This window comes from Labrus bergylta, chromosome 13 (genome assembly GCF_963930695.1).
Source record: "Labrus bergylta chromosome 13, fLabBer1.1, whole genome shotgun sequence".
Taxonomy (NCBI): domain Eukaryota; kingdom Metazoa; phylum Chordata; class Actinopteri; order Labriformes; family Labridae; genus Labrus; species Labrus bergylta.
The window spans coordinates 10,935,494-10,947,763 of NC_089207.1; the positions used below are offsets into that span (position 1 = coordinate 10,935,494).

General features: G+C 41.5%; 2 protein-coding genes across 3 annotated transcripts; one reads left to right on the forward strand and one right to left on the reverse strand.

The window, feature by feature from the left end:
* Positions 1-645: 645 nt before the first annotated feature.
* Positions 646-8,558, forward strand: ifngr2 (interferon gamma receptor 2). 2 transcript variants are annotated; one of them, XM_020631978.3, is made up of 7 exons: positions 646-1,015; positions 2,434-2,545; positions 2,858-3,027; positions 4,095-4,240; positions 4,328-4,478; positions 4,619-4,758; positions 5,925-8,558. In XM_020631978.3, the coding sequence occupies exons 1-7, from the start codon at positions 973-975 to the stop codon at positions 6,027-6,029; spliced, it is 867 nt and encodes a 288-aa protein (XP_020487634.2). In that variant the 5' UTR covers positions 646-972; the 3' UTR covers positions 6,030-8,558.
* Positions 7,393-11,706, reverse strand: LOC109982657 (transmembrane protein 50B). The gene is made up of 7 exons (XM_020631981.3): positions 11,558-11,706; positions 10,115-10,364; positions 9,779-9,891; positions 9,318-9,385; positions 8,985-9,077; positions 8,838-8,895; positions 7,393-8,555 (listed from the first exon to the last, which is right to left on the reverse strand). The coding sequence occupies exons 2-7, from the start codon at positions 10,211-10,213 to the stop codon at positions 8,510-8,512; spliced, it is 477 nt and encodes a 158-aa protein (XP_020487637.1). The 5' UTR covers positions 10,214-10,364; positions 11,558-11,706; the 3' UTR covers positions 7,393-8,509.
* Positions 11,707-12,270: the final 564 nt, after the last annotated feature.

Genomic DNA, 12,270 nt, shown 5'->3' on the forward strand with positions numbered 1-12,270 from the left:
CAACAGACAAATAGTATTTTTCCACTACAAAGTTCACTCATAATTGTCTATGGTTGGTTTCCGACTTGCTGATGTGATGTCAAATTAATCTGAAAAAGGTTGGATAGGAGCAAATGTGCTGAGGGCAACCACCTTTATTCATTAATCAGGACTCTTGCATTTATTTTTTTTATTGTGTGTATGTTAGTAAGTCATTTTTATGGTACATTAAGAGTGACCAAAGGTTGACTTTGCAACAAGTTAGATGAGCCTGCGTCATCTTTGATGTGTTAATGTTTCCATAATAAGACTTAAAGCTTGTGTAAACACTGAAACCTGAAGAACAACTTCCCAACTCGACAAATTCAACGTCCATAAAACCAGACTGCTTCAAAACACAACCAGTACCGTCGTTGTCTTTGTCATTAATGTTCTATTAAGTGAAATCAAACACATTTTTGCGTCATTTTCTAAGATAATAAAAACATCTTTAATGTGTGAAATGAGCCATCATCCAGTCTGTTCTCTGCATCTCCATCACTGTCTGGTTTAGATCTGCATCCAAACTGGACAGACACAGACTGCAACGAACAATCAGGACTGCAGAAAAAAAAAATCATTGAAAGTCCCCACCCAGGACTTCCATTGGTCCAGGACCAGGAAACGGGCAGGTGGCATCACGGTAGACTCCTCACCCCGGACTGTTGTCTTATTTAGTCGTGTAGGCGTACATATTAGTCTTTGCTTATTTTATATTTGTTGTTAATATTACATTTGTATACATTGTACATAGAGAGCACAGTTCACCGAAGCAAAGAAATCCGAGGAGCCCCTGAACGCAGCACACTCGCTGTTATTTCCCAATCTGGACAGAAAGGAAGTGCCGCTGTCAGGACTGGTATCAATGGATTAAATTCAGGTTATTTCTGTTTGAATATGGAGACAGAAGAGTCCGGACCCTCGTTACAAATGTATATATGACGTGACGCCACGATGATTTTGATGCTGCTGCTGCTCACTCAAGCCTTTCTCTCAGGTAACTAACGGCAACCAGTTTGCCTTCAACCAAAGTAGCTAAAGTTAGCCAATCATGCTAAAACTACGAGGCAACATTCAGTCCGTGTGTTTGTGAGAACTGAAACCTAATTTAAACTTAACTAAGATACATTTACACACAATGCTAAAAAGTCAAGCCTCCTTTTATGAACGATATAACCAAACAAAGCCTGGCTCTGTTTTTTATTTAGCTGCTGAACTAGCAAACCAGACCCCGTTTAAAACATGTCTGCTTTAAGCTTTCTGCGGGGCTGGACGTGCAGAACAACACGTAACTATAAAATCAACACATAACAGGGTGCAGTGGTAATATAGGGGCATACATTTGATTATTCTAACAACAAGTAACAAGTAAGTTGTTTATTGAAATCAAACAGGCCAGGTTTCCACATTTGTGCCTGACCTAAATTTAAAGTGGAGAGTGAGAAAAAAAATCGATATCAGGATTTTCCTTAATCGATATCGAATTGGGAAAATAATAATTGCTATGCATTGATGAATTCATATTATTACAGTAGATACAGTATGATCACAATGTAAACACTCCTCTCTGTTTGCTGTTTGTCATAAAGAGTGACAAAAAAAACCCCAACAACCAACTCGGGTTGTTATAATTCTAGTGAAATAAATCAATATCGACACCTGTTTGATACCACGGCAACAAAAATAGAAGTCCTAGGGTTTACAGCAAACACCTGCACACTGTCTAAATTGCACAAATACGTTGGCAACGTTTCAGTAGCGTCACAACTAGGGATGCAACGATTCACGATACTGGGTTCGTGATACGATTCTCTCACGATTTCTTTTACAAAAAGAGACTGTAGACTAATTATTACTGAAAAAGATTCCTTTAGGGGCTGCAAACCCACTTGTCAGGGGGATTTGGCCTTTTAATGTGTGACACATTTCAAAGAAAAAGGGGTAATACGCTGTTGAGCTCTATCTCTCTCTCTCTCTCAACTTTGCCTAAACGCTCGCTCAACATGGCACAGCCTCCCATTTGGAGACCGAGGAAGGTACATTCTGAGGAGGAGGTGATTGGAGCTTCTCATCGTGGTGTTCGATTAAATGCTGCATCATGTTGGTTGTGTTATTAGTGTAGTTCCCTTTCTTCTTGCAATATTTGCACACGGTTTTTGTCTCGTCCGTTATCTTCTCACCGCTTTCATTTTCTGTCTTGGGGAAGCCAAAATGCTTGCACACCTTCGATCTGAAAGTCGGTGGTGCGTCCTCAATTTCAAAATCGTGCTCTGCAGCTGCCGACCGCCTCTGCTCTACAGCTGCTTTACATCCCTAATCAACTCATCCTTATAATTGTTCTTTAGTTTCTGTGAGACAAAAAAAAAAAGTCTGTGTGAAATAAGGCGCTAACATCATGTTCGTCCTCTGTCTTAGTGCTGAGTGAGGAGCCTCCACCCCCCCCACAGCACGTACATGTTAATAAGTGGCTGCTGACATGGACCCCTCCCACCGCAGAGACAGACCTCACCTACACCGTCCAGAGCAGGTGAGCTCAGCCTCTACACACAAACATTATGTAAATGATCAAATGTGTCACTTAAAGATTAATAGAATTAATCTAAGACAAATGTTGTTGATGCATTTCCTGTTGCTGAAGTGATGTTTAGATCCAGACTGGCCAATAGAGAAGAATTTTACAGCCAAGGTCCCGCCCACCAGATTAAGCGTGACCCCAAAAATATAGAAATATGTTTTTAATTGTGTCAGTTTTTTATAATGTAGAATGTGACGTTTTCATCTTCAGTTAATGCATCTTAAGGACACATCAGTAACCTGATTGGTCCTCTCCTGTTCGCAGTTTCCATAGCGACGAGTGGACAGACGTCCCCATCTGTGTCCATACGGCCTCCACCTCCTGTGATGTCGCTCTCACAGCAGCAGAGAATGAGCATGGCTGTGTGATGCTGCGAGTGCAAGCAGAGAGACGGGGACTGAAGTCGACCCCAGTGCAGGCCTGCAGCTCACAAAGTGAGATAACTCACATTTGAACTCACCTATCATTTTGAAACTGTACCGTGAGTTGCGTGCAATTCTCTGCAGGCAGATGTTTCGCTGCACAACACCTGTGCACACAACGAGGGGGACAGAGAGAGTGCATGTCATCCGTCCAAATGTAACTTTGTTAACCTGTGCAGTGTGTGAACAACACTGCAGACTGCAGTCTCTGACAAACAGACAAACGGCTCCAAGCAGCTGCACTCGTCACTCTAACTGCTCTGTTTATTATAAACTGTAAACTAGTCATGTGTGAACTTTGGATGTGAAGTGTTTTTAAAATAGTAAGAGCTGCTGTTAATGATCTCATTATTAATAATCCTAAACAAATCATATCAATAACAAAATTGAATTTGCACAGCAGAGAGTATGAAGTCATCCGACTGGTCACAGACTTCTCTCAGCATCCCCAACTAAACTCCAGCGTCCCTGTCTGACACCTAGCTCCTCGTTGTCATGGTGATAGTTTTGAAAGGTGGGGTATAATAATTGGAGGATGAGGAGGAGCAGAGGGTATACCAGCTGTTTGGTTTCATCTGAGAAATCTATGATGACTTAGTTTTAACTGCTGCTTTAGTGAACGGAGATCATTTTATCAGTCCAATAATAGAGTATTACCTTATGTTGTAGTTGAAAATTTCACCACTAGATGTCACTGTTTTTCTTGTACACCAACTGTAAATGAAGGCTCTAGGCACTTCATAATGCTTTGTCATATTTGACAAACATTTTAGTCTCAGTTTGCTGATAAACATCAGTTAACAGAAGTTACACTCCATTAAGTAAAATGCTGCTCACTGATTGGTCACATGGAGTTCAATTCTCATTTCTGACACAATATTTTTATTTATGACGTTACGCTCTGCAAGTTGAGATGAACCTTACGTCTCCGTGGTAACTAAACAATGACACAACAAGTTTACATGCAGGGTTAAGTGCGGACTTCAGACCAGAACTGAAGACACAACTTAAACACAGGAAGCTGGTGTGACATGAGATGTAAACCAGGTGTGAACAGGACTCTGTTTGTCCTCCTGCAGGTGACTCCTGCACACCTGAGGTCAGCCTGTCAGGCCGGCCCGGATTTCTCACCATTCACCTGAGTCGTAACCACAGCCTGGCTCAGAACCACGCCGCCCACGCTGCGCACAGAGTCCACTACAGCAGAGAGGGAGACACAACACAGGTGTGTTTACTGAACCCATCCAAAGCTTGCCAAATTACCCCTCTCTGTGTCTCACCTGTTCATTTACCTCTCTTTCCTCTTCCTCAGCTCTCTGAAGACTCCTACTCCTCTTTCACCCTCCCACAGCTGGAGCCGGGGCAGCGTTACTGCGCTCAGGTGGAGTACATCCTCCACAGTCGGCCCGTGGGCCCACCCAGCTGCTCCCTGTGTGAGCTGGTCCCCTACTCAAGTGAGACTGGTAACTCTTATACTGTTTACTAGTAGGAACATTTAATCAGAGACTTTTATACAATCAGACTGCTTTTGATCCGCCCCCTGGACATCAGAATCTCTTCATCAACACATCTAGCATCGTGTGTGTGTTTGTGTGTGTTTCAGGTACAGTGGTGAAACCAGTTGTGGTAGTGTGTGTGTTCATAGTTTTGGTCCTCGTGTTGACCGGCACAGCTTACGTCTTCATCTGCCAGCAAAGGAGGATCAAGCAGTGGCTCCGCCCTCCATATGCGATCCCAGAAGATGTAAGCTCACACACCGACACACATATATAAACACGACACACATATATACACACAGTGACCCACACACACACCAGACTCCGTTTTCACCGTGTTTGTGTCACATAGCTCAGGCTCTCTGCGTGTGTAAGATCCTAGGTGAAAATGTGAAGTTTAAAGGGACAGTTCAGATTTTTTGTGAGTAAATAAAGGGACGGGGATCGTTCATTTTATTGAAACCATTATCAAGATTCCTTTTAAGGATCAGACCTTATCGATACTTTTCTTTTATTTGGCGGAATACAAAAAAAGACCTCTGAAATTTGTCTTCCAAACAAGTGTAATTATTCAAGTTTTTACATCATGTAAAAGTATGTGATACCATTTAGTTAGCTAACTAGCTTTTATGCTGATGATTTCAACATTGCATTACTGTTTTTAACTAACAGAACTTTTGTTTGGGTGATTTTACCACTCTGCTTTGAGTAGAGAAGGAGCAGGATGAGTTCACTGAGTATTTTTTTACCCTGAAGACAATCCATGGAGCTGCATTTTGGTTTAATTTGACGCCCTATGATGTTTAGGCTTGTTTGCTGGCATTTCCACTTCATTCAAAAACTTAATTGGACGATATGTGTTTGTTAATGCGTAATTGATTTCATTTGAAATACCTGACTTGACTCCAGAACTAATAAGATCTGTTGAATGAGAAAAGTGAAAGTAATCAAAAGTTTTCCGTTGGACACTGCCAGTGTCTCGTAGAACTCCCTTCTTCCTCGTTCCACATACCAGTACATGTCTTTGCATGTGACAAAAAGGAAACTAGAAACGGCGCAGCGGAGTTGCTGCTTGCTGCTTCTCACAGTGTCGCTCGCCGGCTATTAGGACACAATGGATCAAGCTGATTTCTTATTGAGCAGCATGCTGTTAAGACACAGTGTTACATACATCATCTCCAGCTGTGTAACAATATCTTAAGTTGTGTAAAACGTCCTCTGGCTGTGGTAACATCTGTTTAACATGCATGTTCTGATGTCATCTCGCTTCCTGTGCAGACATGTCGCTTATGTGTCTTTAAATTGCACAGATTTATTTCACTCCTCGCCTGCGCGTGTCTCCGTATAATCTGTAGAGAGCAGACCATTTTAATTGAATTATTTTTATTATGTTTGTTTGTTTTCCTCTCCTAGTTCCACTGCCAGCGTCACTTCCCCGTCTCCACCTACAGCCCCACTGAGGAGCACTTCGATGCCATTACCTTTGTCACCCCAGTGAGATCACTGAGACCCACCTGAGGAGGATTTCACTTGAGGAGGGAGAACTCTAAATAGAAAACAGTTGAATATGATCTTCATTCAGCAGAGGAAAGACTGAAGCACACACACACACACACACACACACACACACACACACACACACACACACACACACACACACACACACACACACACAGGTATGATATATACCTGTTTGTTTTAGCATTAAGTGGTGTCTAAAAAGATTCAAAGAGTGAAAATTATTTCAGTGAGGGAGGTTTTGTTACACTCATTCAAAGATCTTTTACAGAATTTTTAAACTGCATTATTTTGTGCGATTTCATAATGTGCCATATATGCTTGCGACTTTAAAATGTAACTTCAAAACTAATTTTGCAAGTTGTCCTCATGTGTCTTTTGCCATTTTAACACACATTACACAGGGGAGGAGGAGGGGTCTCAGGAGGCAAGACATGACCTTAAACTGTTTTAAACACGGACTAAGGCTCAGTGATGTCGCCCATTGGTTACTGAAGTGGGCTTTGGAAGCCAGTGAATGGCAATTGCCATTGCCAAATGCTTTCTCAAACACATTTTCGGTCAACCTAACAGGCGGACAGCTGACGCCTCCTGACAAACGGCTGCACTGCGTCCACCCAACAGTAAGATCAGGTACACGACTTCATATAAACAAAAAACAGATCAGTTACCGTCCTGTGATGAGCCTGATGAAGGCCACGAGACAAAATGCGTCGGTCTGAATTGTTAATAAAGTTGATCTTCTTACTACAAGTGTTGCTGGAGCATTCTGACCTCTTCGAAGCCTTTCACTCTTCATGCACCTTGTCAGTTGGTGAAGTTTGTGCCAGAAAATCCTCTTCTTTTTTTTTTTAACCAGACTGTGAGTTATGTTTGTTTTAAAAACAGGCTGGTGTATTTGCCTTCAGGGGCTTCTGTAGCCAGCCTCAAGTGGACACTAGAGGAACTGCAGGCGTTTGCACTTCCAAATTTGCTTCATTTTTTAACACCGCTACAACATGACCTAAAAAGAACGAAACATAATAAGCGGACAAAGCAACAGAGACCGACAATGTGACGTTGCTTCTTGTAGTTCAATGAACAGAAAACAAAATGAAGCCTTTTCATTACGTGCACAGAGATGGAGTCGGTCATGTGACTTTCTGGAGCCTCTGTAAATAAATCAGGCAGCACATTTCACACAATCAGCTCAATGATGATATATGTTTATAGATTGATAAGTGGGCGTAAGGTTTAAATGCCTGCGATCGTCTGTGATTCAGCTGATAGATGACTTTAATGTAATGTATGAAATACACCTTTCTATCTTGTTGTTTCAAAGATACTAATAAATGTACACAACAAGAACATGAAAAACTTCCAGTATTTTCCAACAGGCTTTTCTTTATTTCATGTGTTTCGAGCTCTTTACAAATGAGACTACTGATTACAAAGATGACGGGATAAAACCCTGAATCCCACAACCTCATTTTTGTCCTCATTTTTCTTCTATGCAGGTCAAAACTTTGTGGCACGATAAAAAAAATGTTTTCTGTGTCTAAAGGTGAAAATCCAGAGGATCAAATCCTCTGTAAAATACTGAAACTACAGCAGTCTGCTTCACTTTGTTCTAATCTTAAATACTTAAAATGTCTTAAAATGACTAAAGTTTATCTGTACAGAAAAAAAACATGAGTTCTTACATCTTAAGTTACATGGCCAGCAAAAACAAGAGCGGCAAGACAGCAACACCTTAATGACATCTGACCCTGAAACAGAGTGACAGAGACTCACCTGTCGACAGGAGACACAGACGCACACCTGCCGACAGGAGACACAGACGCACACCTGCCGACAGGAGACACAGACGCACACCTGTCGACAGGAAACACAGACGCACACCTGCCGACAGGAGACACAGACGCACACCTGTCGACAGGAGACACAGACGCACACCTGTCAACAGGAGACACAGACGCACACCTGCTGACAGGAAACACAGACGCACACAGACGCACACCTGTCGACAGGAAACACAGACGCACACCTATCGACAGGTTTCAGGAATGCACACCTGTTGACAGGTTAGTCAAGCACCGCCCTTTCCACAGGAAACACAAACGCATACCTGTCAACAGGTTACAGGAAAGCACACCTCTCAACAAGTAACACAAACGCACACTTGTCAACAGGTAACACAGATGCACACCTGTCGACAGGTAACACAAACCTGTTCTCTAAAACATAATACTCCAGTGAGGTGTGGACCAGTTTGAGCAGCTGACTGACTTCAGTGCGTTTAGACTGAAACATCTTAAATAAATATACAAATATGAAGTCCCTTATCTAAAATACAGGCTTTCAATTATTTCTTGTGAAGACACAGAAACAGTTTGAACACAAACAAACATTTTACAGCAGGAAACATGAAGCGATCCAGTAAAAAAGACCCACAACACTCACTGTCAGTGTGTGTGCCTGTGTTTGTTAAAATACACCATCTACCCCCATAGATCTTCAGTGCGGCCAAACTTGTAGACGAGTGTGCTGCAGGGGAGACAAATAGAAAAATTGATTACAGCATCGAGTGTCATCAGTGTGGATCAATAATTTGACAGGATCAGAGCTTAGCTACAATCGTTCGCTCTCTTCAGACTCCTAGATAAAAACACACATCTCAGCCTCAGTCCAGCCACACAGACCACAGGACCGACCGCAGAGAGAGCTCAACGGGTTCCAGGTTAACACTCAGTTATCTGGCTTCAGTTAGCCTGACAAACATCCTCACATCCATCAGCCCACACAGATTCAGGTTCACGCCTTACTCACCTGAAAAAGATGAAGGCGTTCTGAAAGAACACAGCCAAACCAGGAGCCACTTGGTTCTCTGAAGAACACACACAGAGAGAAAGTCAGACACGCAACAATCTGACACAACAACAACGAGAGAAATGGGGAGAGAATATGAAAACTCACTGGGCACCACGTATGCTCCAAACAGGATCCAGATGGAGGCGATGAGCGAGCCAAACATCATCATGAAGCCGATAAACAACCAGAGACGAGCTCCTGCGAGGACACAGATATCTTCATCATCATCATCACAACCACCACCTTCATTGTCATCACCATCACCTCTGTCACCATCACCACAGTCATCATCATCGCTAACAGCAGCAGTGTGTGACACAAACAGGTCAACATCATACACGAAGAAAACGTTAACAAACACATGCATCCATGCAGGACACTGAGCTACACACAGACTCAAAGATAACATCCAAACATTAAAGAGTGACACACACACACCTGTCCTGCCCAGACAGCCCTCTCCATACGTGTCTCCTCTCACCTGGCCGTTAGACACCGCATTGATCCTGAAACAAACACACACAGGACACAGTTACACACAGCAGACCTGCACGACACAGACTAAGTCCCATCAGTCACTGGATGCTTACTTATATCTAAAAGCTTTTCTGCTGTGAGTTTTAATTATTAGAGTTTTAACTTTATGTGTTCCTTTTTTTTTAAAGCCAATGATGTCATTATCAGTCTGGGTAATTCTTCTGTCTTTGTGAAGCATTTTGTAACTTTGATATCAAGAAGTCCTCTGTCAAAACTTTGTTATATACATGAGGATTGATGGGTGCCCTGTGCACAGCCTTGCTACTTCAGCTGGAGCAGGAACAGACAGCTTTCAAGATCAGAGTAATCCAGCATGTTCATATATTCATGAAGAATATCACGATGGAGGATGAGAAACTCACATGAAGAAGGCTATGGTGGAGAAGACGCCGCAGGTGTGGAAGGCGTGGTTCATCTGCTCCTGTAGCGGATACGTCACTGCTGCATCGATCATGATCCACCAGCCTGTGAAGAACTGAGAGTGCAGAGAATACAGAGGAAACTGACTTTGAAGAAAAACTTTTAGAAGACTAATGTCTGTCACCCTCTCACATCTAAAGACAAGGTGTCAGCAACTCCCACAGTTTTTAAGTCAGAAACTAAGATCTAGCAAAGACTGGGGGATCATGCAAAGTCACTATCACTAACTTTAAGACTTGAACTAGATTCAATTTCCCATCACGCATCTGGTTACTGACCAGAACTCCAGCCCCGATAGAAGCCACAGCATTCCTCCTCTCCCCCCAGTCGATGCACTCCCACTCCGGCCAGCGGAAGTTATCCAGAAACCCGGCCATCTGCAGCGATCCTCAGTCGGCCTGTGCTCAGGTGAACCAGGTGTCCTCCTCTGGGTCTGTCTGGGCTCAGGGGACCCAGATGTTCTGTTATTCTTCAACCTGCCGAAGGTACACAGACTGCAAGCTGCTCTACTCAGAACGTCAGACCTGCCTGTGGGAGACACAGAAGTTATATTCATGCCTGATAAACGTGTTCTCTGCACGGGGTCTGACCTGATGAGTGACAGTGAAGCGGCTCGGACATGGAAACAGAACCAAGATCCATCAATGAATCAATCAAAAATTGCAGGAAAACGTCTGCAGACTGTGTACATTTCCATTCCAAAATATTGCCAATATTTTAACAATGTGATTGATATAGGTTGACTTTTACTAGAATCATATTCAAGTTTTCCCTGCTTATGTTTTTTTTTTTTTTTTAATTATTGCTGTCCTTGTAAAGCACTTTGTAACTTTATTTTGAAATGTGCTCTATAAATAAATAAATAATAATTATTATAAAGAAGCTGCACAGAAGCAAACATTCATACCATAAAATATGGATTATATTATAAGAATATAATAATATACCAACTGTTATTATACAAAGTGAATAAGTGGTGTCAAACAACCCGGTGTACCGGTAAAAAGAGTGACCATGTTACCTGGTGACTGTCAGCCGAATGCGTCTGTAGTTGACGTTTTTCTTTTTTCCTGATTAATATTTTTGTAATATTTACTTTTTATTTATTTTGATGAAACTATAACTTGTGAAACACCATTGATCATTGCTGTTATTGTGTTGATGCTTTGGCAACATTGTTCATATAACATTTGACACATAACAACGTCAATAAAGCTTTAGAAATTGTATTGATGAAAACAGAAAGAGGATCCTCGTGAATGTTTGTTTGTATATATTATATTATATCAAAATAAACTTGTAGAATATATCTTTAAGGATGACAATTATCCACAGACGCATTCGGCTGACAGTCATCAGATAACACGGTCACTTTTTACACCGTAACACGGGCTGATAGCTTCTATAGGCTAGCACATGTCAGTCTGACAGTATCATTACTAATTTCTGAATGCAGTTCGTCAGCAGCACTGAGTTAAAACAATAACTCAATGCTTTGTTCTTCTGTTTGCTTCATTAATTTATTTTTCTGTCCCGGTTTAATCAAAGATAACGTTAAATGAACGTGAGGCAGCTAGCAGAACATAAAAGCGGATATAGGCGGCTAACAGCAAGCTTAAAACACCCATTAACACCCTTACATTGAAGTTAACATTATTCAGCTCAGTTATAGCTCATGATGATTTGTTTCTTTATGTAATTTAACATGAAGATGGTCCCACCTTTTTCAAATGTCTGAGATTATTGCTTTCAGTTTCCATTCACAGACTTCCTGTATTCTTCGTCTTCTTCGAAGTTTATAGCAGGTGGCAAAAAAACATCCGTACTTGTTTTGCATCACCGCCACCTGCTGGATTGTAACTCCAATGGCGCAGATGTTTACAGTGTCACAGAGCTAATCTTATTTGGAAACATAAACTGTAATCAGTTTCAGTGTATGTATGTTTGATTGAATTCATTTGTGTATTTAAAATATGTTCTTAATCCATAATAAATTGGTAAAGATTAAAGAACAGAACGCGAGGACAGAGACGTTCCTAAAATAAACTAAATATTAGTTTGATTTATAATTTGATAAATTCACAGAATCTGACTGTGCAAACATGTTTTTTTATTCCCAATGTCTCACCTTTTAAATTTCCTCTGTGGCAATATTTTCATTTTATTTTAATCCTCCGTTGCTGCTGTAAAAAAAAAAAAAAAAAAAAAAAAAAAAAAGAAATACAAAAGTTTCACGCATCACATTTCACATCTGGAGGTTGGAATAAAATACTGTATAAAAACATCACTTTGCATGTTATTCAAAACAGGTCACAAATATGAAAGAAATACATGTTACATAGTTTAATTCAGGAACTGTCCTTCCTGCTGACATGTATGAAGCATGGTATGAAGGGAGGGGGGTGGGGGTGTCAGGTGTTTCAGAGGGGGAGGG

Excerpts from the sequence above, each read along its gene's own strand:
- ifngr2 (XM_020631978.3), top strand. The coding sequence starts at position 973 with ATGATTTTGATGCTGCTGCTGCTCACTCAAGCCTTTCTCTCAG. Across the intron at positions 2,546-2,857 it reads ACCTACACCGTCCAGAGCAG|TTTCCATAGCGACGAGTGGA; the intron begins GTGAGCTCAGCC and ends TCCTGTTCGCAG. Across the intron at positions 3,028-4,094 it reads GCAGGCCTGCAGCTCACAAA|GTGACTCCTGCACACCTGAG; the intron begins GTGAGATAACTC and ends GTCCTCCTGCAG.
- LOC109982657 (XM_020631981.3), bottom strand. The coding sequence starts at position 10,213 with ATGGCCGGGTTTCTGGATAACTTCCGCTGGCCGGAGTGGGAGTGCATC. Across the intron at positions 9,892-10,114 it reads CTATCGGGGCTGGAGTTCTG|TTCTTCACAGGCTGGTGGAT; the intron begins GTCAGTAACCAG and ends CTGCACTCTCAG. Across the intron at positions 9,078-9,317 it reads GGGCTGTCTGGGCAGGACAG|GAGCTCGTCTCTGGTTGTTT; the intron begins GTGTGTGTGTGT and ends GTGTCCTCGCAG.